Consider the following 27,973-nt stretch of genomic DNA (forward strand, 5'->3'; position numbering starts at 1 on the left):
AAACAAATTAATGATTCTATCCTATATATATATATATATATATATATATATATATATATATATAATATATATATATATATATATATATATATATATTTATATATATATATATATATATAAATATATATATATATATATAAATATATATATACTTAAATTAAACTACAACTCGATTCAGGAAAGAATAGTGTGGTAGATTTTCTATTGCTATTTCACATCGCAGTATCCGAAATGGGCTATTTTCAATTAGAAAAAATTTTTCACTTATATTTTCAAGTGAAAATGAACATCGCTACTGCACGATGTCAGGTGTCTAAAGCGTGGGCTGAATATATATATATATATATATATATATAATATATATATATATATATATTAATATATATAATTACTTGTATAAATTTGTATAAGAATGAAAATAAAATATTTGTATGTTCCTTAAACCAAAAATCGTGAACTGATTAAAATATTAACTAGAGCATATATATGCATGTCACAGCTAGGGTGTCAGCTAAATTCTATATTTTTAAATTATTAAAAACTACAATATTTGAGACGATTTATATCAGCTTATTCATTCAGGTATACGTTACTTACTCAGAAAATTTGTTTGGTTACCGGCCTAAGTTGTATCAACAAAATTATGATAACCGAGCAAGAACTTCAAATCAAATCTTAACAAAATTATTTACCCGTAATAACTCGTCCACTTGTGTCGCCGCGCATAATGATCCAGGATAGTCGTGCCGTTAAATCACTTCCAAAAGATGTTAAAAGATTTCCAAGGTAAACAGCAGGAGCAGTCCAATAGTATGGTTCTAATCCTACGAGTTCTTCATCCACGGCCAGGATGTCACCTGTTTCCTCATCAGATATTGGAACGAATAATGAAGTAACAGCGGTGTCGGTAATCTTCCATCCATCAAGAGACGAAATCTGAACATTATATGATATTGTCAATTAAAAATTTTTAATTTGGGGGCGTCCATTAATCATGTGAGCGAGTTTTTAAGGATTATTAGACCCCCCCCTCCCCCTTGGTGATACATGGTGATATTCAAAATTACCCCCCCTCCCCCAACAAACATCACGTGTATTTTTAGTTAAGTGTTAAAACTGTAAAATTTCTGATTTTTTTTTGAAAATGTTTGAATTTTTTCTTTGAATCAGTTAAAAAATAAATACACGTGATATCTTACTATTCCCCTCCCTCCCCCACGTGATTTTTTGTGATTTTTTGTCAAACCCCCCCTCCCCCTGAAAACCTCACGTGATTAATGGACGCCCCCTTTAATAATAAATTTTCAATCAATGGTTGATTGAAGGTTCATTAATTCTTTGTGCATTAATTTATTTTAACCCCGCTCATTTACAAACGTACGTAGGTTAAATCAAACGAAGAGAAACTTCCATTTCTCAGAAAGACAATTCTCCGTTTATTGCTTTTAAGATTTGTTATCAATATGCTTTAATTCATCATACAATGTTACATTTATAAATTCTATCTTATGTGTAGTGCAATGATAAAATGTTTGATATTAGATCAATAAATTATTTTAACTAGTGGGGTGGGTGGCATCGTGCCTTGAGGCAAATTGCTGGAACTTCCCGTACCATAACAAAATGTTCGAGGAATACTGAATGTTTTCAAATAGATTATTATAAATACAATAAAAGTATTATAACATTGTCTAATATTTAGAAGAATTATATAAACTGAATTGTAGAGTTGAAATTATTTGTTTAAAGTATATTAGAGCTATAGTCAGAATTAAAAATAAAATCTGAATTATTTTCGATATACCAAAAAATTAAAAAAAAAAGAAAGTTCTTTGAATCAATCGAATCGCTTAGTTCTCTCAAAAACAGCCATTTTTTGTACATTTAGCTCCGTATCTTCGAAATGGCTGGGCCTGCCTTTGCGAAAAACTAATAACCACTTCTCCCAATCATTACTAATTGAATGTTTTTAGATCATTCAAATCGGATGATCCGTTCTCTCAAAAACTCGATTTCTATACTCTGCACTCTTTGCTCTTTATCTCCGTAACTGCTGGACCTGCCTTTGCCAAAAACTAATCAGCACATCTCCTTATCAATAGGAATCGAATGTTTTTTGAACCATTCAAATCCGTACGCCCGAAAACGTGGGCGAAAAATTGTATCCATACATACATACACACACACACAACCATTTTTTCTGAAGTATGCCAAAATGTTCAGAAACCTTCAAAACGTCGAGAAATGTAAAAATTTTCAATTCCGATTTTCGGCCCATTACAATAACTTACCCTACGGGAAGTTAAAAATGTTAGTGGCAACACTTTTATTGTCTTAGCGAAAAGAATTCACAAAAGATACTAAAACGCACTAAATTCATTTTTTTATATGATGAGTGCCTGCCTGTATAAAGAAATACAAAGACCTTTGGCAAAATGCTCTAACGAAACACATGTGCTGCATATGGATTAAACTGGATTTTATCCGAATAATAAAAAGCATGTTGAAATAAAGTTAGAAACAATTTACGAAAAATTTAAATATATAATGAAATAAGTCTAGTATATAATAATATAATAAATATAATTTTTAAATAATATAGTAATAAAATATTACATTATTAGAAATTTAAATTTAAAAAAATATATAGAGTAGGATAATTAAAATATGAAAGTGAGATGCTTTATATAAACAGTCATATAAAGTTATGTATTTTATTAAAATGTATAATGACTATTGCCTCACAATCAGACAGGTTGGTTTACAAGAAATTTTTAATAAGTTATCAACGTTATTCACATGTCAGGGTGTGATAATTATTATTACTCTATATTATATAAACAAGATAATGATAAAATGCACACATTTGATAAAATACATAAATGTTTTTCGCCGAAGTCTTCTTGCCATAAATGATATTTATTGTGAGACTAGAGAGGTGAAATTGTCACTTTTTCAATAGTATTAATTTTCGAATGCGAATGCAAATGTTTCAATTTTATTTTATTTTATTTTGACTCTATTCACATACATACCTTATAATAATGATATTTCATCATAAATATATAAAATTTTATATTTTTATATTTAATATCAACTATTGTTATCTATGTAATATGTTTTTAGATTACTGAATGATGACACACATTAAGTGTCGAAACATTTAATAGAATAAAGAATTTTACTCTTTTAACTTTTTTTTTTTAATTTGGACTATTTGCCTTAACTTTAATATATACATATATCTGACAAATTTTGACTGAAGTTCAAAAACAAGATGAGATATTAATAAGTGAATATAGCAATTAAAACTATAATTTCTTATAGTTCGAAATACGCAAACTTTGTTAGAAAAAATACAAAATGGGAAAAACAATAAGGACTTATTATTAGAATAGAATTAGAATTTGATTTGTATTTATAAGTATATTCGTTTATTAACTTCCCGTAAGATAAGTTATTGTAATCGTCCAAAAATCGAAATTGAAAATTTTTACATTTCTCGACGTTTTGAAGGTTTCTGAACATTTTGGCATTCCTCAGAAAAAATGGTGTGTGTGTATGTATGTATGGATACAATTTTTCGGTCACGTTTTCGGGCGCACGAATCAACCGATTTGAATGGTTCAAAAAAAATTCGATTCCTATTGATAGGGAGATGTGCTGATCACTTTTTGGCAAAGGCAGGTCCAGCAGTTACGGAGATAAAAAGCAAAGAGTACAGAAAATAGAAATCGAGTTTTTGAGAGAACGAAGTATCCGATTTGAATGATCTAAAAACATTCAATTAGTAATAATTGGAAGAAGTGGTTATTAGTTTTGGAAAAGGTAGGCCCAGCCATTTCAAAGATACTGAGCTAAATGTTAAAAAATGGCAGTTTTTGAGACAACTAAGCGTCCGATTTAAATGATTCAAAGAAATTTCTGCTTGTTTTAACAAAGTAATTGATTTTGAAAAAAAAATTGTTTCAAATTTTTTTTTTTCAATTTTTTTTTCCAAAAAAATTTTTTTTTGTATATCGAAAATAAACCAGATTTTATTTTTAATTCTGACTAAAATTCGAATGTACTTTAAACAAATAATTTTAACTTCGCAATTCAGTTTATATAATTCTTATAAATATTAAACGATGTTATAATATTTATCATAATCTATTTGAAAACATTCAGTATTCCTCGAATATTTCGTTACGGTACGGGAAGTTCCAGCAATTTGCCTTAAGGCACGATGCCATACACCCCACTAGTTTTTTTTTTTTTTGTTTGGAACAAATGTTTGATTTTATTTTTATTACAAATAAACACAGTTATTAAATTTAACAAATTTTCTATTCCTCTTTCTATAACCCCATCATCAACATGTTAAGGTAGCGTTTAGCGCTGTTTCGCTTCACTCTCTACTTTGATGGTCTACATATATATATATATATATATATATATATATATATATATATATATACAGGACCAAGAAAACACAAACACGGAAACGGGCGGAGAAAGACGATTAGATTAATTAATCCTAAATTTCAATAATTCTACGATAATACAAGTTAGTAAAACATTACGTTTAAGATTTTTATTTTTTTTTTCAAATATTATATTTTTTCGTGTATCTTATATCCATTTTTTGTGCACACATATAAATATAAAAGTAACTAGTGGGGTGGGTGGCATCGTGCCTTAAGGCAAATTGCTGGAACTTCCCGTACCGTAACAAAATGTTCGAGGAATATTGAATGTTTTCAAATAGATTATTATAAATATTGTAACATTGTCTAATATTTATAAGAATTATATAAACTGAATTGCAGAGTTTGAAATTATTTGTTTAAAGTATATTAGAACTATAGTCAGAATTAAAAATAAAATCTGAATTATTTTCGACATACAAAAAATTTAAAAAATTTAAAAAAAAAAAAAAAAAAAATGGTACAATTTTTTTTTTCCAAAATCAATTATTTTGTTAAGACAAGCAGAAAGTTCTTTAAATCAATTGAATCGGACGCTTAATTCTCTCAAAAACTGCCATTTTTTGTACATTTAGCTCTGTATCTCCGAAATGGCTGGGCCTGCCTTTGGGAAAAACTAATAACCCCTTCTCCCAATCATCACTAATTGAATGTTTTTTAGATCATTCAAATCGGATGCTCCGTTCTCTCAAAAACTCGATTTCTATTTTCTGCACTCTTTGCTCCTTATCTCCGTAACTGCTGGACCTGCCTTTGCCAAAAACTAATCAGCTCTTCTCCTTATCAATAGGAATCGAATGTTTTTTAAATTATTGAAATCGGTTAATCCGTACGCCCGAAAACGTGGGCGAAAATTTGTATCCATACATACATACACACACACACACACACACACACACACACATCCATTTTTTTCTGAGGAATGCCAAAACGTTCAGAAACCTTCAAAACGTCGAGAAATGTAAAAATTTTCAATTCCGATTTTCGGCCCATTACAATAACTTACCCTACGGGAAGTTAAAAATATAAAAATGAATGATAATAACGAAACGACGAACATCGTCGAAACTATCATAGAGATGGATGAAACTAAGATAAATAACGACAATAAATGAAATGTTCAGATCGTAAATATATATATATATATATATATATATATATATAAATTATAATAAAGTATTTATAATATATATATATATATATATATATATATATATATATATATATATATATATATATATATATATATATATAAATTCGAAATCAGAATCGATTGGAATCGGCACTACACTACAATACGGGGAATACATTTGTCGCGTATGAACTTTAGGTATTCCCTTGATAACTACAATATATGCTATATTTTATCTCTAAGCTTTACGGCGAATCATTTCATCGTTTCCTCTGCTCGATTCAGTTTGTTCTTAATGTGAATAAAGTTTAATTATACTGTGAATGTTTAGGTGGCTCCAAAAATTAAAGTGCTAATAATAAATATTAACACGAAGTACAGAATACGCACTGAATATCAAATCAATTGTTTTAGAAAAGATTTCAGATCTGTGTTCGATAAGGTATTTACTATAATACAATACAAAAATACAAACAAATACTTAACATAATTTTATTAACTTCCCGTAGGGTAAGTTATTGTAATGGGCCAAAAATCGGAATTGAAAATTTTTACATTTCTCGACGTTTTGAAGGTTTCTGAACATTTTGGCATACTTCAGAAAAAATGGATGTGTGTGTGTGTATGTATGTATGTATGGATACAATTTTTCGCCCACGTTTTCGGGCGTACGGATCAACCGATTTGAAAGGTTCAAAAAACATTCGATTCCTATTGATAAGGAGGTGTGCTGATTAGTTTTTGGCAAAGGCAGGTCCAGCAGTTACAGAGATAAAGAGCAAAAAGTGCAGAAAATAGAAATCGAGTTTTTGAGAAAACGGAGCATCCGATTTGAATGATCTAAAAAACATTCAATTAGTAATGATTCGGAGAAGTGGTTATTAGTTTTTCGCAAAGGCAGGCCCAGCCATTTCAAAGATATGGAGCTAAATGTACAAAAAATGGCAGTTTTTGAGAGAACTAAGCGTCCGATTCAATTGATTCAAAGAACTTTCTGCTTGTCTTAACAAAATAATTGATTTTGGAAAAAAAATTGTTTCATTTTTTTTTTTTTTTAATTTTTGGTATATCGAAAATAGTTCTAATATACTTTACAAATAATTTCAACTCTTTACTATAATTTCAAATTCTTATAAATATTAGACAATATTACAATATTTATAATAATCCATTTGAAAACATTCAATATTTCTCAAACATTTCGTTACGGTACGGGAAGTTCCAGCAATTTGCCTTAAGACACGATGCCACCCACCCCACTAGTTTTTACTATATATTTAGTTTATAATTATATCTACCTTCCATAAAATTTTATACTAATATTAATTACATAATTCATATTTTGTAGGTAATTCAATACTAGAAGAAAATGTCTGGTTTACAGTCTTTTATGGAAAAAAATCCTGCAATTTATTATAAAGTAAATATAGCAACTGAAATTGAAAACTGCCGAAGAACTACCGAAAGGAGACCACTCATAGTGATCGATGGAAGTTGCTCTAGACAAATATTTGGAGAGACTGACCAAAAAAAATTTTTGACAGGAGGTCAATACAAATTGTATAAGCAAAAAGCTGGTGAATTCATAGAATTTTTGCAAAGGTTTGATGTGGAATTAGTTGCATTTTTTGATGGATGCAACATAGATGATATGCAGGATAGATGGGTAGCTCGAAAAAGGTCTGATATCATGGCTATTTATGAAATCTTCGATACTTTAGATGATAATGGTTTGGAATATGTTAATGAATATAATATAAAGCCAGCTTGTAACATCGGTGAGGTCATAATGTGTAGCTTCCAAAATAAATGTAATGTTATTAGATCCACATTTGAAGAATGTGACTCAGAAATCATAACATATGCAAAAGAAAATAACGCTCTGGCAGTATTTTCACAGGATGTTGATTTTGCAGTTGCACAAGCTGATTTTGCATACTGGTCTTATAAAGACCTGAACTATGAAGAGCAAAGTACACATGTTTATGATGGCAGAATGTTAGCTGAAGCTTTAGATTTACAAGTGGAACAATTGCCTTTGCTACGAACAATGATTGGTAATTATATCTACTTCATTAATTAATATTTCAATTAGGAAAAATATATTTTTAAATATATATATATATATATATATATATATATATATATATTTGAATAGCCTACAATTTGATGATATAATATATTTTATTTGAGTTTAATAGTCGGACGTTACAACGTCGTAACGCCTGACTTTTAAACTCAAATAATATATATATATATATATATATATATATATATATATATATAGTAAAATCTCAATAATCCGACACTATTAAGAACAGGATGTTGTCGGATTACTGGAATGTTCAGCTTACTGGATAATAGTGAATACGTCATAATTTTTCATATGATTTTAGAAATACTTTATGTTTAAAAAATTTATATATATAATAGAGTCTAATAATAAGTTAAAACAACATTTGAATAGTCTTGAATTTGATGTTGATATATATGTTTAATTTGAGTTTAATATTCGGGCGTAACATCAATAAAAATAGTATGAGAGTTTTTTTTTTAAATTTATTTATTTAAAATCCATACGTTTCGGCTAGCATCTTAGCCATCATTCAGTGGTAATCAAGTTAAAATTTTGTATCCTAATATAACATATGAAACCATTATTAATCCATGGTATGAGTATGTGCACATTGATAAGATATATATTTTTTAACACAAACATCACAAATGGTAAAACACACTAATAACCATGATAACTTAACAAGTTGTCGAAACTATGTATTTACTCTTCGGAGTTTAGGATAAAATTTCTATCCTTTTTCTACCGCCCTATCACTAGTATAATAGGAACAAATTAATTATAAAAAACTTTCTAGTTTTCTACTGAATGACGGTCTCGATGAAGACTGCAACGTATGGATTAATAAAGCTGATTTCCTAATTTTTATTTCTAGTTCTACTTTACTTTGATATTTGTACTTTGTTTTTCAGGAAATGATTATGTATTGAGTACAAATTTGCAAAGATGGTTCAGACGACTTAATGTTCGTGAATATCCAAATTCCAGTTTTAATAATCGTGAAAAGATTTGCAAAGTAGCACGACACTTGCGGAACTTCAATAATTCTATCGATAGTTATAGGCGTTTAGCAAACCAAGCATTTGGCAGTCAAGATCAATTTCAGAACATAAAATTGTCTGTGGAATCCTATATGGGCATTAGACGAGAAAAAGTTACTAGTTTGTCCAATGATATCAGATGGAACGATTTATTAATGCAAGTTGTTAATCTTGTACAAGATCCACATTCCAATTTGTCTCCCATGGTTTTTGACATTTTATACAAACAAGTGTTTATGTCAAATATGCTTTACGAAGATTTTAGAAAACACGATATTCCACCATCGGAGATTCTTTGGAGACCAATAAGAGCTAAAATATATGGAATTTTATTATTGGACTTTTGTTCTACAAATGGCAAAAAGGTTGTTAAAGAGTGGGTTTGCCACGGGGGAGATATATCCATACCTCATTTTGTTGAAGCAGTCGAACCAAGTTGCAGTCTAAATAACTATAAACTACAAGATTTTTGGGCAGAAGATAAAGATGAGGACTTGATTGATATAGCTTGGAAATTATTTTGCGATGCAATACATGAAAAACTTCCTGTAAAAGCAGTGCAAAGTATTAATGAAAAGATAATGGCAACAACTTTAATTGTGTTATTCATGAATAATAAATGTCAAATGACTAAAGATGAAATAGATGCTTTCTTGATGATGAGTGCGTTATGCAGCACAAGAGATGATGTAACTGGATACTCTAAAGATTGGAACAATATAATTAATACACGATTGCTACGTCTATCAACAGTTTTCTTAAGAGGCCTTAGCACAATTTGCTTTTTCTTTGAAAGTACATGCTTTTTAATACCAAAAGAAACTATATCGGAGTGGAATGTCTTTGATGGAGCTTTATTACAATATTTGTATGAATCACCTATAAGTGAACACCTTGTTGATGATGAAATAAAGCAGTTATTCCGTAGTTCTAGAAATTTTATTGATGAGTATAAGAACTTGTTTTAGTTCTACATGTAGAGTTCATTCATCTATTTTCAATATATATTAATGTATTAATATGTAGTATACATGCACAAACAATATTATACATTTGTAATATATTTCAAGCAGGAAATCTGAACAAAAACGAAAATAATTTTTCAAAACAAGTTTTTTTCCAACTTCTCGGAAATAAGTATCAACCACTTAACCTAATATCGATATAATACATATACAACTAGCAATATGGTATATTTATTCTACACTATTGTAGTCACATTACTTGTCATTTTAATCATTGTTTTGTAGTTAAAAAAATAAGTATTCTTAGTAAGCACATGTTATTTGTATTGTTATTTGTATTGTAAAGCGTATTAAACAGAATATGATAATAAAAAACAGGACAATATAGTATATATAGCAAATTATTTATGCAAGTGTTGGCTACTAACACCAAGACTTAATAATCGAGTGTAAACATCATTTAAAGAAATAACTGTATTGACCTTGTGTTCTTCAGTACAGTGCAATATGAGAAGAAGCAAATATATGGACGAGAATTTCTCATACCAATTTATAAATGTTACATTATAAATGTTTAACACAGTAATATCTAAATACCATTTTTTGCTATTGCATTTTGTGCTTAAACTGTACACTTTATCGAAAATTATTACAATTCACGACATAGAATGTAAACCATGGAAAATATAATACAAGACGTTGGCCTAAGTCCGAGGGTTCAGGAAAGACCAGTGATGTAGATTTAAAGTGACCAAAAGAAATGACCAGTGATGTCGATTTAAAATCTAAAGATATGTAGAATTTTGCACTGTAAGTGGAACAAATATAATTATGTAAGCATGACCACACTACACTCAAATCAATCACAATAATTCGACAAGAAAATTCAAGACCAAAAAGAGAATCGGTGACATTATTGTTGACACTTTATTTATATTTTGTAATATGTTGTATTATTTGTATTGATGAACTTCCCGTAGGGTAGGTTATAGAAATCGCAAAAAAACGAAAATATTTTTTTTTATATATCTATTTATAAAGATTTTATTTATCTTTATGAGATATAAGTTTCAAAGGTTTATGAACATTTTGGCATACGTTAGAAAAAATGGATGTATTGCGTGTGCTTGTGTGTATGTGTGTGTGTGGGCGCGGATACAAATTTTCGTGAACGATTTCGGGATCAAAGAACCAATATGAATAATTCAAAAAAAAACAACGTTTCGTATTTATGGGGAGACGTGCTGATTAGTTTTTCACATAGGTCAAACAGTCTTCAGATACGGGACAAAAAGTGCCAAAAATGGCAATTCAGTTTTGAGATGATGGAGCGTCCAATTTGAATAATTGGATTTAAGTAAATTTTTCGAAAAACTAGTTAAGCGGTTTCGAAGAAGATTTTCAAAAAGAAAAAATAATGTTTTCAAAAAAGTAAAAAAAAAAAATCAAAAATTTGAATGCTCTCAAAAATCTAATTTTTTCAAAGTTTTCAAAATAATTTAAAGCTTTTTTTAAATTTTAATTTTCGGAACTGAAAATTCCAGCAATTTGACTTAAGGCAATGCCATGAACCACTAGTTTTATTACTTTATTTAAAAGAAGAGAGAATAATTGTTTTTTATCCGTATACTTTTCATTGTTTTAATAAATTTATCATTTGCTAGTAAATTCCCTTTCTCTACTAAATGCCAAATAGTGTTAAACTTGCATTTGATACAAAATTTAAATATATCCCTGATGAGTGATTACGTCATTTTGTATAATTATAGTATTTATTGATAGTGATTTGAATATAGTGTTGTGTCAAGAATTATTAGTATACTATTCTTAACTGTTGTTTTCCATGGTAAATTAAGAATATTATTATAATTGTTAAATTTTGAAAAATTGTGTCTTCTTGAAATATATTGCATGTAATAATGAATATCACCAACTTGTTTAGAAATAAATTTGAAATCCCTCTGATTATGAGCCCAAACTGGCGAAAAAAGATCAAATCTGGTGATTTGCAACTGGTCTGTATTAGTGCGCGCATGCGCAGACTGATTTCAATATTCATCGGCTTAGGACAGTTTGCGATTGTTTGGTTTCGAAGTGAACGAATGCAATTGGTTATGGTTGCCCTATAGCCATTTCATAAAATTTAATTCTAATTTTTAGTAGAAACCCATGGCTAAACCTTTAATTTGTTTTTATTATTGATTATAGAATATAGAAACAAAATGCCACTTTCAAATAGTTCATCCACGATTTCGGGCGCACATTCAATTCCTATCTATAGGGAAACCCTATCTATTAATTTATATTAATTCTAAGGTGACCATATTTTTTTGAATCATAACCGGGACGGCAACTTTTGTTAACGGAATGAAGAATGATTGATTACAGTTTTGCGACAGCAGATACAGCGGTTTTGGAGATGCCAAAAAAAGGCTAAAATTGACATTTGTTTATCAAATAAGATTTTAAGAAATCATTATTACTGATTCACATACAAATAAAGTTTTTTGTAAATAGGTAGACAGGTATACAGGTAGACAGTTAAAAATAATAAAAGTAGACAAGTAAGCAGATTGGCAGCTATATCTCATAGACAGGTAGACGGGTAGGCATTTAGACAAGTATCCAGGTAATCCAAGTAAAAAGGTAGAACAGAAAGCACGTAGACAGACTGATAGACTGATAAGCTAATAGGTAGGTCAGTTGATAAACAAGTAGATAGGCTGGTAAACGGGTAGACAGGTATACAGGTAAACAAATGAATAGGTGGACAGGTCGAAAGGTACACAGATGCACAGGTAAACATCTGGACAGGCAGAGATGCAAACAGGTAAATGGGAATAAATGTAGAGAAGTAGACAAGTAAACTGGCAGATTGGTAGAGGGGTAGATTGTATATAAATTTGAAAAAAAAAATGGTTAGATCGATTATTTACACACAGTTCATGCGACTTGCCACAAGACAATATGAAACACTAACTTGTTATTTTGTTTTTTTCATAAATAAATCTAAAATCTAAATTTTCAATAGATGTCGTTATTATTATAATGGTTTTATTATTAATTAATATATTTATAAAAATAGTTCTATATCAATTTTCACAAACATTATTCGACAGGCCTTACTTAAACTGAGATACTTATAGAAGTATCTCATAAGTATATATCTTATATAAGTACCGATAATATATATTATTGGTTTTATGCAAAATTTATAAAAATTATATTTAAGATACTTTATATTCTATTTATAATTTTACCAATCTTGCGAATCTGATTTGACTCCTCTTTATATATTGCAACGATTGTTATAATAAAACTAGTGGTGTATGGCATCGTGCCTTAAGCTAATTGCTGGAACTTCTCGCACCGTAATGAAATATTTGAGGAATATTAAATGTTTTCAAATAGATTATTATAAATACTGTACCTTATATTTGTCTACAGAAAAGTAAATAAACAAAACTCAATCAATCAAATTTAAAATGGAGGAAATTGTTTATTATTTATAAAAATTATATAAATGAATTGCAAAGATAAAATTATTGATTTGAAGTATATAAGTGAGTTTTAAAACTTTAGCTAGTATTAAAATTAAATTCCGAATTATTTTCGATATCAAAAAAAATATTTTTTGGAAATTAAAAAAAATAAACTAGCTGTAAGTGGAATTCTGTCTTGAGGCAATTATGGCATCGTGCCTTAAGGCAAATTGCTGGAACTTCCCGTACCGTAACGAAATGTTCGAGAAATACTGAATGTTTTCAAATAGATTATTATAAATATTGTAACATTATCTAATATTTATAAGAATTATATAAACTGAATTGCAGAGTTGAAATTATTTGTAAAGTATATTAGAACTATAGTCAGAATTAAAAATAAAATCTGAAATATTTTCGATATACACAAAACTAAAAAACTAAAAAAAAAAACTAAAAAAAAAAAAAAAAAAAAAATTGAACAAAATTTTTATTTCAAAATCAATTATTTTGTTAAGACAAGCAGAAAGTTTTTTGAATCATTTAAATCGGACGCTTAGTTCTCTCAAAAACTGCCATTTTTTACATATTTAGCTCCGTATCTTCAAAATGGCTGGGCCTGCCTTTGCCAAAAACTAATAAACACTTCTCTCAATCATTACTAATTGAATGTTTTTTAGTTCATTCAAATCGGATACTCCGTTCTCTCAATAATTCGATTTCTATTTTCTGAACTCTTTGCTCCGTATCTCCGAAACGGCTGGATCTGCCTTTGCCAAAAACTAATCAGCTCTTTTTCCTATCAATAGGAATCGAATGTTTTTTGAACCATTCAAATCGGTTGATCCGTGCGCCCGAAAACGTGGGCGAAAATTTGTATCCATACATACATACACACACACACACATACACACACACACACATCCATTTTTTCTGAAGTATGCCAAAATGTTCAGAAACCTTCAAAACGTCGAGAAATGTAAAAATTTTCAATTCCGATTTTCGGCCCATTACAATAACTTACCCTACGGGAAGTTAATAAAAAGAAATTCTTTTCCCAAAAGCAATGTTTTGTCAACACAAGCAGAAAGTTTTTTGAATCATTCGAATCGGATGCTTAGTTCTCTGAATTTTTTTTTTTGCACATTTAGCTCTGTATGTCCAAAACGGCTGGAACTGCCTTTACCAAAAACTAATCACCACTTACACCGCTCCCCGCCATTACAAAATGAATGTTTTTTGGATCAATCAAATCGGATGCTTCGTTCTCCAAATACTCTATTTCTATTTTCTGCACACTTTGCTCCGTATCTCCGAAACGACTGAACCTGAAACGGTTCTTTGTCAAAAACTAATCAGCACATCTCCCTATCAATAGGAATCGAATGTTTTTTGAATCATTTAAATCGGTTGAGCCGTGCGCGCGTAGACGAAAAAATGCGGACACACAATACACACACACCACACACATCCATTTTTTCTTAGGTATGCCAAAATGTTCAGAAACCTTCAAAACGTGAAGATATGCAAAAACTTTCATTTTCGATTTTTTGCCCATCACTAATACATACCCTACCCGAAGTTAAAAAACTAAACATGCACAACACACACACAAATATATATATATATATATATATATATATAGAGAGAGAGAGAGAGAGAGAGAGAATTTTGTGATAAAAGTGGAACGAATATTAAATGTTAAATCTGAACAATACAACACTCAGATTTTTAACACACACTTTATTTAATAATTACAGACGTTTCGAGACCATGGTATGCCTCATCTTCAGTGTAATTTCGAAACAGTTAATTATATACTTCATTCATTACTAACGTCTATTTAATATATATTCGAAATGATAATTGATTGCAATGGGCAACACTAGAATAGGGAGAACACATGTGTCGCGTATGAACTTTTGGTATTCCCCGGACTAACTATAATAAAGCACTATTTGATCTCTAATAGTATGGGGGCTAGCAACGCTTTCGAGAAAGAATTTTAGTAAGCAGATTTTTTGTTATGTGGTCCTTGTCACTCTTTCGGGTAGAGTCTGGCCATCTGGCTGGTGGTAGTGTTCAAAATTTAAAAAAAATTTTAGTCAGTCTTATTTTCATTTTGTTTTTTTTTTTTTTACTTTGAATAGGTTCACCGACTTACATTTTTTGTCTTCAGACATTTTTGTCAACGCTAATTATGTGCCAAAAGCAGATTTACTTATCTTCTTATTTGTATTATTAGTTATTTTTATTTAATTTTATTGTATAGAATTATCTTTTTATTATTATTTTTTAAATTATTTTTACCAGTATAATTTAGATTATCTATAATTTTAATATTATGTTTATTAAGGTTAAAAAATAAATTTGATTTGTTATGCGTTTATTCGGATGTTAAGCACGTCAAAATCATGAAAAATCTAGCGGTATAAGAAAACTATTACAAAAGCACATCATGTACTTGTACTAGTACTAGTCCAAGTTAGTGTTACTTTCAATAATAAAATATTTATAAAACAAATAAAATCAAATCAAAATAAGGCGTAATTATGATACAGAGAATTGAAAATTCAATATATTTTTTATTTAAAATATTCTGATCGCTGAATAAAAATTATGAAATTCGTTTTACATCTGAAGAATGTTTAACTCTATACATTTGGCAAATAAGTTTCTCGTGCGTTGTAAATGTAGTTTTCGAATGCTGACTGATATTCTTGATTGTTTTAAATGTGACTCAAGTAAACCTATTCAAAGTAAAAAAAAAATGAAAATAGACTGAGTAAAATTTTTAAAAAATTTTTGAATCGTTTGCTTTCAAAACGTTACCAGCGGTCTTACTATCAGCTTTGCTGTGAATCATTTCGACATTTCAACGTTCGCTCTGCTTGAGTCATTTTGTACGTTAAAGTGATATTGTGAATAAAACTTAATTATACGGTAAATTTTCAAATGACTATAATAATTAAAGTGTTATTAATAAATGTTAAATGGGATACAGAATGAATACTGGATTTTAAATCAATTATTTGATTATTATTTTAGATATTATTATGATTGCAGTTCAGTGTTCGGATTAGATATTTACCAATTCTAGTGCAGAAAATTTGACATTTAATGATGAAAAAACTAAAATTTATGAATGTGTTTGATTCTATATAATAAAAAAGCAACCTTAACACAAATACTGACCTATATATTAATCTATATTTGTAAACAATAAATCTATAGATCTAATTTCTTTATAAAGAATTACCTTCGACAAAAGATTTATACTAATAATAATCGCGTAACCCTTATTTCGTAGGTCATTTATTACTAAAAGAAAATGTCTGGTTTACAATCTTTTATGGAAAGGAATCCTGCAATTTACTATAAAGTGAATATACCAAGTGAAATTGAAAAATGCCGAAAAGCTACCAAAAAGACACCACTTATATTGATTGATGGAAGTTGCTCTAGGCGAATATTTGGAGAGACTGACCCAAAAAGAATTTTGACAGGAGGTCAATTCAAATTGTATAAGCAAAAGGCTGATAAATTTATCAATTTTCTTCAAAGTTTTGATGTGGAACTAGTTGCATTTTTTGATGGATGCAGGATAGATGATATGCGGGATAAATGGATAGCTCAAAGGAATGAGGATATCAATTCTGCTTATGAAATCTTGGACACTATAGAAAATGAAGGTTTGGAAAACGTTAAAGAAAACATGATTAGACGGATGTATAATATTGGTATGGTCATAAAGTCTTGCTTCCAAAGTAAATGCAAAGTTATTCAATCGACACTTGTAGAATGTGACTCAGAAATCATAACATATGCAAAAGAAAATAAGGCTCTGGCTGTATTTTCACAAGATGCCGATTTTGCAGTTGCACAAGCTGATTTTGCATACTGGTCTTATAAAGATCTGAATTATGAAGATCAAAGTACATATGTGTATGACGGCAGAAAGTTAGCTCAAGGTTTAGGTTTACAAGTGGAACAATTGCCTTTGCTACGAACAATGATTGGTAATTATATCTACTTTATTAATTTATATTTGAATAAGAAGAAGTATATTTTATTATAATATGATAATTATATTTAATTGATATTCTGACTTTGCTTTACATTAATGTTACTTGTTCTCAATTTTTCAGGTAATGATTATGTTCTAAACAACACTCTGCATATGTGGTTCAAGCAACTTAATGTTCATCAACATCGTAATTCCAACTTCAATAAACATGATGTGATTTCAAAAGTTGCACTATACTTAAAGAACTTTGATAATTCTGTTGAAAGCTACAAGCGTTTAGCAACCCGAGCATTAGGCAGTCAGGACAAATTTCATGTAATAAAAATGTCTGTTGATTCCTATATGGGCATAAAGAGAGAAAAAGTTACTAGTTTGTCCAATGATATCAGATGGAACGATTTATTAATGCAAGTTGTTAATCTTGTACAAGATCCACATTCCAATTTGTCTCCCATGGTTTTTGACATATTATACAAACAAGTTTTTATGACAAATATGCTTTACGAAGATTTTAGAAAATATGATATTCCACCATCAGGCATTCTCTGGAGACCAGTAAGAGCTAAAATATATGGAATTCTACTACTAGACTTTTGTTCTACAAATGGCAAAAAGATTGTGAAAGAGTGGGTTTGCCACGGGGGAGATATATCCATACCTCATTTCGTTGAAGCAGTTGAACCAAGTTGCAGCCTAAGTAACTATAAACTACAAGATTTTTGGGCAGAAGATAAAGACGAGGACTTGATTAATATAGCTTGGAAATTATTTTGCAATGCGATGCATGAAGATCTTCCTGTGGAAGCAGTGCGAAGTATTAATGAAAAGATAATGGCAACAACTTTACTAGTGTTATTCATGCATGATGAATGTGAAATGACTCAGGATGAAATAGATGCTTTCCTGATGATGAGTGCATTGTGCAGCACAAAAGATGATGTTACTGAATACTCCGAAGCTTGGAGAGAGCAATTTAATACTCGATTGCTACGTTTATCTGCAGTGTTTTTAAAAGGTCTATCAACAATTTGGTTGTTTTTCAATAGCACATGCTTTTTAATACCAAAGGAAAGTATATCAGATTGGAACATCTTTGATGGAGCTCTGTTGCAATGCTTGTATAAATCGCCCTTAAGTGAAAACTCTGTTGATGATGAAACAAAGCAGTTATTCCAAAGCGCTAGAAATTTTATTGATAAGTACAGTTACATGTTTTAGTACTATATATATCGTTTAATCATCTGTTATAAGTCTTTTTACACATGCATAAATGCATTATATAAGTATAAAAATATTATACATTTTTGTTATGTAGCAAATTTGAATAAGAACCAAAACTGTTTTTCAAAATACGTTTTTTTTTTTCAATGTTTCGGAAATAAGTACCTTCCAATTTCAGAATTACTATAATGTATACAATATTGAATCGTAACTTTGCAATTAGCAAATATTAAAATGATATGAGTTGAAAACCTAAAATCATACACTTGCAGTTGATTGAATCGCTTTGTTCTACTCATTAAATTGTTATTTTATTCACTATTGTGATTTAAAAATTAAAATTTTTTAGCACGTTATTTTCAATATATAAGGGTTAATCAGTATTTGTGGCATTTATCATCACTTTGTTGGTTTTCTAAGTGGTGTTTATCATGTCATTGCTAAACACTAGGTTTTGGTATGTAACAGAATATGATAATGAAAAATTGAATTATATACCAATGACTGTAAACTATTCATAGGTGTTTAAGTTACTAATGCTAAGTTTTAACTAAATTGAAAAGTTCAGTTTATAGAAATTTCGAGAGCAGATGTAATGCGAATTTTCCTACGAACGAATTCAGAGAGAGTCGACATTTATGTCTCATGCAAAAACTATGTTTTGCATTTAGCATTATTTAAAATAGGTTGTATTAGAATATTCTTAATATTAGTCAAGAGATTCGGACGGAGTATGTATACATGCAAAGACAGCCATTTCAGAATAATTATATTACAACGATATAACTAAATTCACCTTCTTTCCTATTATTATCACGACAACATGAACTACAAAATTAAAAATTTTAGTTAAGAATACTAGTATTCTCAACTAGGTCTACAATAATAATGACCTTTTTCTTACCACACTTAAATTAACTTCGGCAGACCTGCAAGAAGATCCCACACCAGAGCAAAAACACGGCAGGCATCCATCTTCATGGCTCTCGCTTAACGCAAAAAACCCCGTTTTGCATGTATCACAATGAACTCCTTCGACATTCGGCTAAATAAAATAACAAAACAAAATCATATTAATAAAAAAGACATACTTTAAGTGTTTCATACAGAATTTTGCGTGGTTTAAGTGTGGTTTTTGAAATAATGTCAATTGTTATGAAAACAAAATTTTGCGAGGTATGGAATATTTGCCATAAATCCTACCTTTGGCATTATTGAATATAAGGTTTAATACTAAATTAGAGTTATAAAATATTTTGTAATTTTGTTACTGAAATATTATAATGAAATAAAAAGACTACACAATACATTGCGCACTACCACAGCTGATTCATATATATAATATATATAACGGGGCTTAAAGGTCCGCGAGTAAAAAAAATACACCACCGATATTTCGAAAACAAATAAATAAAATGTTAAGAATTTTCAACGAAAACTTTGTTTCGAAAACAAATTAATAAAAAGTTAAGAATTTTCAACAATATATACAGAGGCGTAACTACCGCTGTATCAGCCGTATCAAAGATACGGGTCCCCGATCCAGGAGGGCCCCAAAAAAATGAATAATTTTAACGTAGTTTGCATTTCCTTTTGTTATCGATAGATATTGAACTACAACTTGTAAGAGAATTTATTTCTGCTGCAATATTTCTGCAAGCTCTAGCAATCAATTCAATTAGTAAAACTTTTGCACATCCGATAAGTTAATATTCTTGTATAGATATGGACAAGTCTATAAAACTAATCCAGTTTATACATTCTTCATCAAAAATTGGAATTTGGAATTTTTATAGTTATACTTATAAAATGTTTATATTTGTTTTTTTTTTACTATTTGAATTGTCTGCATGATGCGCAAGTTTAATAGTTATATTTTGATAAATATGATCAAGTAAATCATTTTCAGATTTCTTGCTTCACTGTTTCAAATTATTAGTTTTATTTCTGAAACTCTACAACATGCCAGTAATGACTTACAAAAAACTATAGTATATTATTATTTTTATTTTTTTTTTTTATTTATTTTTTTAAATTTTTATTTTCAATAGCAATCAGAATACATGACTATTCTATGAGCTATTTGGCTTATGTCATTCACTCACACACATACACACACACTTGCAAACACACATATAAATTTATCGGATCAATATTACAATCATATTTAGAGAATCACTTCAATAAATGATTCAATTATTCTGTTCATATTATCTAAGGTTCCTAGTATATTATTAAGTAATCTTTTGAATAGACTATGAAAATTAAGATATAAAAATTTATTGAATTGTTTTTCAGAAGATAAGTCCAAATAATTTGCAAAAAAGATGGATTGCAATAACTATTTTAAATAACAAAAGACAAAAGATAATGAAGCGTTATTATGATAAGTTATCACAAGATGAGAGAATTTTAGACCCAAAATTTTATTTTAATATATACTATTGCTGTTTGCTAACCAAACAAAGACTTCAAAACCTTTGCGACTTAAGTAGTAACATTTGTCTTTTTGAAATCGAGAATTAATAAACGTTTCCGGAAAACTGTCGACTAAATTACTGTAAAGAAATACTGTCAAGATATCTTATATGATCATGACCAATTGATTGATAATTCAAGAAATAGGTTTGAATACGGAAATCAAAAAAATTTTTTTTATTAAAATACAATGATAGATGCAATAGGCTTGCATCGGTTTGGCCCTACCACTTACAATCGCAACTGTTTTAAAATGATATTTTCAAAATTAAAACTAATTAAAAATTACGTAAAAACTTTGGGACAGAAACGTCTATCGGACATGTATGTTGCTAGAGACAGAAACTTTATAAAATTTAAAGTCACTAAATAATTCAGTTTTTCAAAAAAAGGCAAGGAGAGTGAATAAATATATAATATTTGTGAAAATTCAGAAAATTAGAGAGAGTTAGATAAATAATTAGAATGATAAATATTTTTTTAATATTATTTTTATATTTTATGGAAAAAAAAATCTCTTGAGGGGGCCTCCAAACAAATTTGAATACGGAGCCCCGCCAAGGCACGTTACAACTATGAATATAATATGATTTTGATGTTGAGATATGTGAGATTCAGTCTTCAGGGCAATTAAAAACTTGTATGAACTTATAACATTTTTATTGTTTCCATACGTTTCGACACATTGTTTTGTGTCATCTTCAGTGGACTATATAATAGTAATTGTTCATAAATGCACAATAAAAACAATTCTATGGGCTATTGCCGCATCGGACAACGGCTTTGCGACATGTATTATACAATAAAAAATTCTTTCTAAAAATTTATATAATTGTTCCGATTTGAAGTGACAAGAATTGTTTTTATTGTGCATTTGTGAACAATTACTACTATGAAATAATTAGGATTACTACAATTACATAGTCCACTGAAGATGACACAAAACAATGTGTCAAAACGTATGGAAACAATAAAAATGTTATAAGTTCATACAAGTTATTAACTGATGTATTGCCCTGAAGACTGAATCTCATATATATATATATATAAATATATATATATATATATATATATATATATATATATGTAAAATACATATATGGTGTTTTGGTGATTTAATTTTATTTAAAATTGTATAAATCACGTTTTAGCCTTGTTGTTTTAATAATAAGTAAATATTGCTATTAATTTTTGCCATATATCATAAATATAGGTTGTATTATATAAACTAGTTGGTTGGTTAGTTTTTAGAGTCTGTTATTGAGTTGTGATACCTTACACTGGCACTCCAGCTCGCATTCAGATCCAGGAAGCGATCCACGTGTATCGCAGGGGCATGGGCGACAATCCGCGCCGCGATGGCCAGGTTTGCAGCGGTCGCATCGTAAACCATCAAAGCCCGGCTTGCACTCACAAGCGCCAGGGTTTAATTCATCCAAATCGCAAATACCTTTTTGGGGAAAAATAATCAATTAATTACCTTATTTTTTATGTTAAGGAGCACAACTAGTGTAACCGCCTAAAAAAAGGTGATTTTTGGGAATTTATATTAAAAAAACTACTTTATCAATCATTTCAAAATTTTAGCAATATATTTATACATATTTTAAGAATACATAGTCAAATTTTTGAAGAAAAAAATTAAATATTTTTTAAATTATCGTCGATCTCCAACGGCGCGATAAAAAAAAGGTTCTTCATTGCTGCAGTGATTCCGGCTTTCTACGTGGATGAAATTTAAAAAAAAAAATCTCGTTAAACTAGATGATATTGCCTGTAAAATGAACAGCGATGAAGAAAAAAAATCAAATATTGACAAACGGCGTTTTAAAAAAAAAGTCTAATTTTACCCAAAATTTTGGTCGTTTTTGGACTGCCAAAATTCCATTTTTGATCCGATCAAAACATCGATAGTTCATTTTACGTAGAACTATATATAGAACATGTAAAAAAAAGTTGATAGTGATCGGATCATTTGTTTTTGAGTAATCGCTGCAGCAAATTCGGAAAATGCTGTTTTGAGAAAAACGCGTTTAAAGATTAAATGATCGTTATACTATGTACTATATATATACTCTTTAAATGACTGTAACTCAAAAACTATTTAAAATATCGATTTAAAATTTTGGTATGTTATTTTTATAACCTATCGAAATATGGAAAAATTGAAAATTCGATTTTTTGAAAATTTCACACTAGTTGTGCCCTTAAGGCAAATCATATTAGTCAAAACTCTTAGAAATTAGAGTTAAGTGTGTATTCTGATCTAGAAGCATGAATTTTATGCAATTTTTGAAAGGCCGTAAAAAGAGAAAACAATGTTTTTACTATTTTTTACAAATTATATTTTACAAACTATTTACAAAAAATTTTGCACCTGACCATACTCATAATCTTAGCCCGCCTAATATTTTGAATATAAATAAATATATATATATATATATATATATATATATATATATACACTTATTGTGATTACTATTATTCAATCATATAGCTTAGAAACTACGGACAATTTCTAGAAAAAATTTCAAAACTTGTTCGATATTCTTGAATTTTTCAACAATAGTAAAAATTTAAATTTGGTGACGAAGAAAAATCTACAAAAATAAAAAGTACTTATATCGGTTCAGTACAAGTTTATAAATCGTCGATATCGTATTGATTATGACAGTTTTGAGAAAAACGCGTCTAAAGTTTCGCAGAGGAAAAAACAGAGATTGATTGTCCTGGTCAAACGGCTATCTCTCCGAAAGTAATTAAAATATTAAAAAATTCTGTTGCAGGCATATTCTTGAAAAGTTAAACTTTTGAAAATAATTGAAACTAGTGGAGTGCATGACATCGTGCCTTAAGGCAAACTGCTGTAACTTCCCGTACCGTAATTAAAAATCTTGGTACGGAACCCAAAAAAATTTACACAAAATGTGTACACATTATTAAAATCTCTATAAAACATCTGATAATTTGATGTGCTTATGTCCAATAAACATATTTGACCGCCAAATGACATTTTTTTAACTTATTTTAATTGAGAGTCCATAACCGCTGGACGTGCCTTCCCAAAAATTGAATTAGTTTTTCATCTTGTCAATACAAAATGTTTTTTGAATTATTAAAATCGGACGCTCCGATCTCTTAAAAACTGAGTTACCGTTTTTGGCACTTTTTGCTCCATATCGTCGGAACGGCTAGACCTGCCTTTGCCAAAAACTAATCAGCACGTCTCCTTATCAATCGAACAAATCGAATGTTTTTTGAATTAATCAAATCGGTTGACTCGTGTTCCCGAAATCGTCGACAAAAATTTGCATCCGCGCACACACACACACATACATCATTTTTTCTATGTATGTATGCGAAATTGTACAGAAACCTTTGAAGCGTAAAGATATATAAACATTTTCAATTTCGTTTTTTTGCAATTACTATAACTTATCATACGGGAAGTTAAAAAAAAAACAAAAACGAGATTTATAAAGTTTTTGTCCAGAATACTCCTTTAAGATATTTGAGGCATTCAATTATACTTTGATTTGATTTTTCATGTGCCACATATATAAAAGAATTGTTCTTTATGCTATTACAATGTTACATCATAACTTTTCACCTGTAGAACCTACTGCATCACAATCGCAAGGTAAGCATGGTAGAGCATCACTAGGCGCACGTCCCAGAGGTCTATAGAAACCAGTTAAACAACGCTCGCAGTTGATGCCCGTGGTGTTTTTTAGAAGTGCAAATTTAAAAGATGTTATATTATCGGCAAATGCAAACATTCATTTGAAATAATGATTCAAAATAGATGGTTATGCATATATCTGCATGGCATGTATAGAACTATGCTAAGGTTTTATTGATTTATTATTTATCTTCATAATAGTTGCCAACAACGTTAGCAATGATCATTATTTCGCAATGTGTTGCGTTTCATCATATTATTAATACTATTTTATACCAAATTAAGTTAAGATGGCATTAAAAATAGTATGTGGTAAGTATAAAAATTATTATAAAAAATTACTCTACTAACAATTTACTGAAAATCATCTTCACAGTAGATACAATGTGAAATGGATTATTGGGGACCAAAGTAAAGTGCCTTGGGCGCACTCACAAGGGGCGCTAAAGTGATATAACAGATTGATCCAAAATGTATTTTAATTTTAGTATAGTGTAATATTTATAACCATAATTCATAAATATAAAGAGAAAAGAGAGAAATTTGACTGTCATAATATTTACAAAAAAGTTGTACGCTAATTTTCAGATCTGTAGCACTTATCTATAAATTTAAAGTAAACTTAAATATTTTGTTTAAAACGATCAACTTTAGTATATAAGTATAAAATTGTTTTATCAAAATCAAAGCAAAAATTCTAATAATTATAATATTTAATAATCTAATTTGTTTCTCTCCAACTAAAAGTCTAATGCAAAAATATGAAACAGAACATTATAATTATATACAATTTTTCATGAATTCGTATAATTTTAGTATATCTTATATATAAAAATGGAGCTCTCAATCAAATGATTCGGTAAAACTCGAAAACGAAACGGCTAAACCGATGGTCAGTCTTAGTCTTGAAAAATTCGTGCCAATCCAGAGATGGTCGGAAAGGTGAGTATTTATTTCAAAAAGCGTAGAAAACTTTACATTTTTAATTTGAAAGTTGTTGTAGAAGCAATAAAACAATATTTTTGACAGATGATGTTTCAATTGCGTTTTAATAGGATGTTTTACGTGAATAATATTAAGTAGTTTTGTTTAAAGTTTAGTTTATATCAAAAAAACGTTAGTAAACGGGCCGCAAGTGTTACTAGAGACTTAAAATATAAACTTTTCTAAAATGTTAATATGAAAATGCACTTTTTGGCATATTTTTTTCAAACACGGTGCTCTGAAAGATCTCATTTGTATAATTATATACTCATTGGTATTTATAAAAACATTTTCTAGGTTATATTATTTTTTATTATGTTATTTAAATTCAGAACCTAAATTTGGTATCGATCAAATGGACATTTTGTCGAATAACATTTTTCCAGTTATAATTTTCCAGAATTTATCGAAGAATAGATAGTAATATATGAAGGTCGGGGTTAAAAGGTCCACCACCGATGTGTCAAAAATCAGTAAAGCTAAGCATTGTTCAACAACAATATTTGAAACTAGAGGAAAAAAGATGTATAACCAGCTATAACCTTGATTTGAAAACAGTAATCTTTGAAATGGAGGAGATAAACGGTAATCTTTAAAATCCCAAAAGGTATTTTCTTCCGTTGGTAGTTATTTAGCATTAGTTAAAAATGTAATTATTTTGTAAATAATAAATAAAAGTTTACATAAAAAGAACCAGTTAGTAATTTTTGTTCTTGATTTTTATAGAATTTATAGATTTATAGATATAAGGTTTTTCACAGCCACATGTCGAAAAAAAAAACAGAACGTAAATATAAATCTTTTTTAATACGTTTCGAGCTATTGTGCTAGCTCATCATTCAGCTAAAATACAAACAGAGTAATAAAATAATTTTTGTTTTATTTTGTTTTAGAACAAAATTGATATTTTAATTGTCAAATTTTATATAAAATTATTTTAAACTGGTTTGGTTTGTATAATTTTAATTCTGTTTTATTTTATTTTGTTACTTTATTTTATTACTCTGTGTGTATTTTAGCTGAATGATGAGCTAGCACATAGCTCGAAACGTATTAAAAAAGATTTATATTTACGTTCTGTTTATATTTTTCGACTTGTGCTGAAAAACCTTATCACAATATGTTTCAAAGTCGAAATAAACAATATCAAGATTTATAGAGTTATTAGATCTCAAATGTTTAAATCTTAAAAGATTTCATTTTTCTTCAGCAAAAAAATTTAAATTTTTATTGTTAGTTGAGATTAACTATATATTGTACGAGCTAAATAGTTTTGAAGATTAAAAAAAAAATTACATAAAAGGAACAAGTTAAATACTCACCCCACAATCGACACATACGCCACCGCCTCTATATTTTCCATTAGTGTCGAGACTTCCCGACAGCATGTCGACTTGTTTCGTCGTAGACGCAGGATGTAGCGTGGCCGTGGCATTCGCATCGCTCGCAAGCGTTTGCCTTATTGGTGGTGCCTGGACGGTATGGTGTCTGGTTGTACATGGGACAACATTGGTCGCCGTTCGCGCCACAAGTATTGTGTGCATACATTCGCAAACTGGAATGCTGCAAATGTATCAACAAATAATAGTATTTAAATATACCTAGTACGATTATAAAGACGGGTTGATCAAAGCATTATTTTTAATCCTCTCGATTATTTTATATTGTAGGGTAGAGCGGGCTAGTTGAGCATAGGTGCAGTTGAGCAATCGAAATATCTCGAAAACTATTCGCCGTCCATTTAGGCATTATATGGGCGGAAAGATAGAGGTTTGGGAGAAATAAACATCCCCCGATCGCTAGTGGCCGCTAGACAAATGAGTGAGGCTCACGGGCGTTTTGTTTATTTTGAGACCAAAAAGTAAAAAAGTAAATCATCACGAGTTTTCGTCTGGTTTAGTCAAATGTTATTTAATTTTAATCAGGTAAATGTTATTCTTCCATATATTATAGTACTTTTAATATGCATAGAGATTCTGGGTATAATTCTCACGGTTTTTTATAAACTCACTTTTATTTTGAAATTCCGGGTTGGGGTTAGTTGAGCATAGTTTGCTAAACTTGTTCTATCACTAAGACAATTACCATTAACTTCCATAAATTAATTATTATTTTTAAGTTTAAGCTTAGTCTATGAGTAATAATGTAAGAAATAATGATTTAAAACAAAAATACTGAATATATCGTAAAATAATTCCTAAGATACGATATTGTTTTGTTGATTCTACTGTTGGTTAATTATTCAAACAAATTTACTATAGAGTTTTTGTTTTCTCTGTCAATAAAGACTATAAATATAAACTGGATATTAAAACTTGTTCCATTTCATCACTAATCGACATTGAACCTATGATTTCATTATACTTTCTTATTGCTCAACTTGCCCCACCTATGGGGTACATTAAGCATACTTGAC

General features: G+C 29.2%; 3 protein-coding genes across 4 annotated transcripts in view; 2 read left to right on the plus strand and 1 right to left on the minus strand.

Annotated features, from left to right (window-relative positions):
- The window catches only part of LOC113378841 (sodium/potassium-transporting ATPase subunit beta-2), a 406,525-nt gene that overhangs the window by 173,287 nt on the left and 205,265 nt on the right, over nucleotides 1-27,973 (minus strand). The window lies entirely within an intron of this gene.
- On the plus strand, nucleotides 5,877-9,775 carry LOC113378838 (constitutive coactivator of peroxisome proliferator-activated receptor gamma-like). The gene is made up of 3 exons (XM_026619455.1): nucleotides 5,877-6,043; nucleotides 6,950-7,658; nucleotides 8,590-9,775. The coding sequence occupies exons 2-3, from the start codon at nucleotides 6,971-6,973 to the stop codon at nucleotides 9,684-9,686; spliced, it is 1,785 nt and encodes a 594-aa protein (XP_026475240.1). The 5' UTR covers nucleotides 5,877-6,043; nucleotides 6,950-6,970; the 3' UTR covers nucleotides 9,687-9,775.
- Nucleotides 16,051-18,512, plus strand: LOC113378839 (constitutive coactivator of peroxisome proliferator-activated receptor gamma-like). Its single transcript, XM_026619456.1, has 3 exons — nucleotides 16,051-16,108; nucleotides 16,476-17,184; nucleotides 17,314-18,512. The coding sequence occupies exons 2-3, from the start codon at nucleotides 16,497-16,499 to the stop codon at nucleotides 18,408-18,410; spliced, it is 1,785 nt and encodes a 594-aa protein (XP_026475241.1). The 5' UTR covers nucleotides 16,051-16,108; nucleotides 16,476-16,496; the 3' UTR covers nucleotides 18,411-18,512.

The sequence above is a fragment of the Ctenocephalides felis genome, unplaced genomic scaffold (assembly GCF_003426905.1).
Source record: "Ctenocephalides felis isolate EL2017-DRISC unplaced genomic scaffold, ASM342690v1 CF-g0.4_SCAFFOLD_01886, whole genome shotgun sequence".
Lineage (NCBI taxonomy): Eukaryota > Metazoa > Arthropoda > Insecta > Siphonaptera > Pulicidae > Ctenocephalides > Ctenocephalides felis.

What these genes read in the sequence shown, in the direction of transcription:
- LOC113378838 (XM_026619455.1), top strand. Translation starts at nt 6,971, where the DNA reads ATGTCTGGTTTACAGTCTTTTATGGAAAAAAATCCTGCAATTTATTAT. An exon ending in TTTGCTACGAACAATGATTG is followed by an intron (nt 7,659 to 8,589) that starts GTAATTATATCT and finishes TTTGTTTTTCAG; the next exon opens with GAAATGATTATGTATTGAGT.
- LOC113378839 (XM_026619456.1), top strand. Translation starts at nt 16,497, where the DNA reads ATGTCTGGTTTACAATCTTTTATGGAAAGGAATCCTGCAATTTACTAT. An exon ending in TTTGCTACGAACAATGATTG is followed by an intron (nt 17,185 to 17,313) that starts GTAATTATATCT and finishes TCAATTTTTCAG; the next exon opens with GTAATGATTATGTTCTAAAC.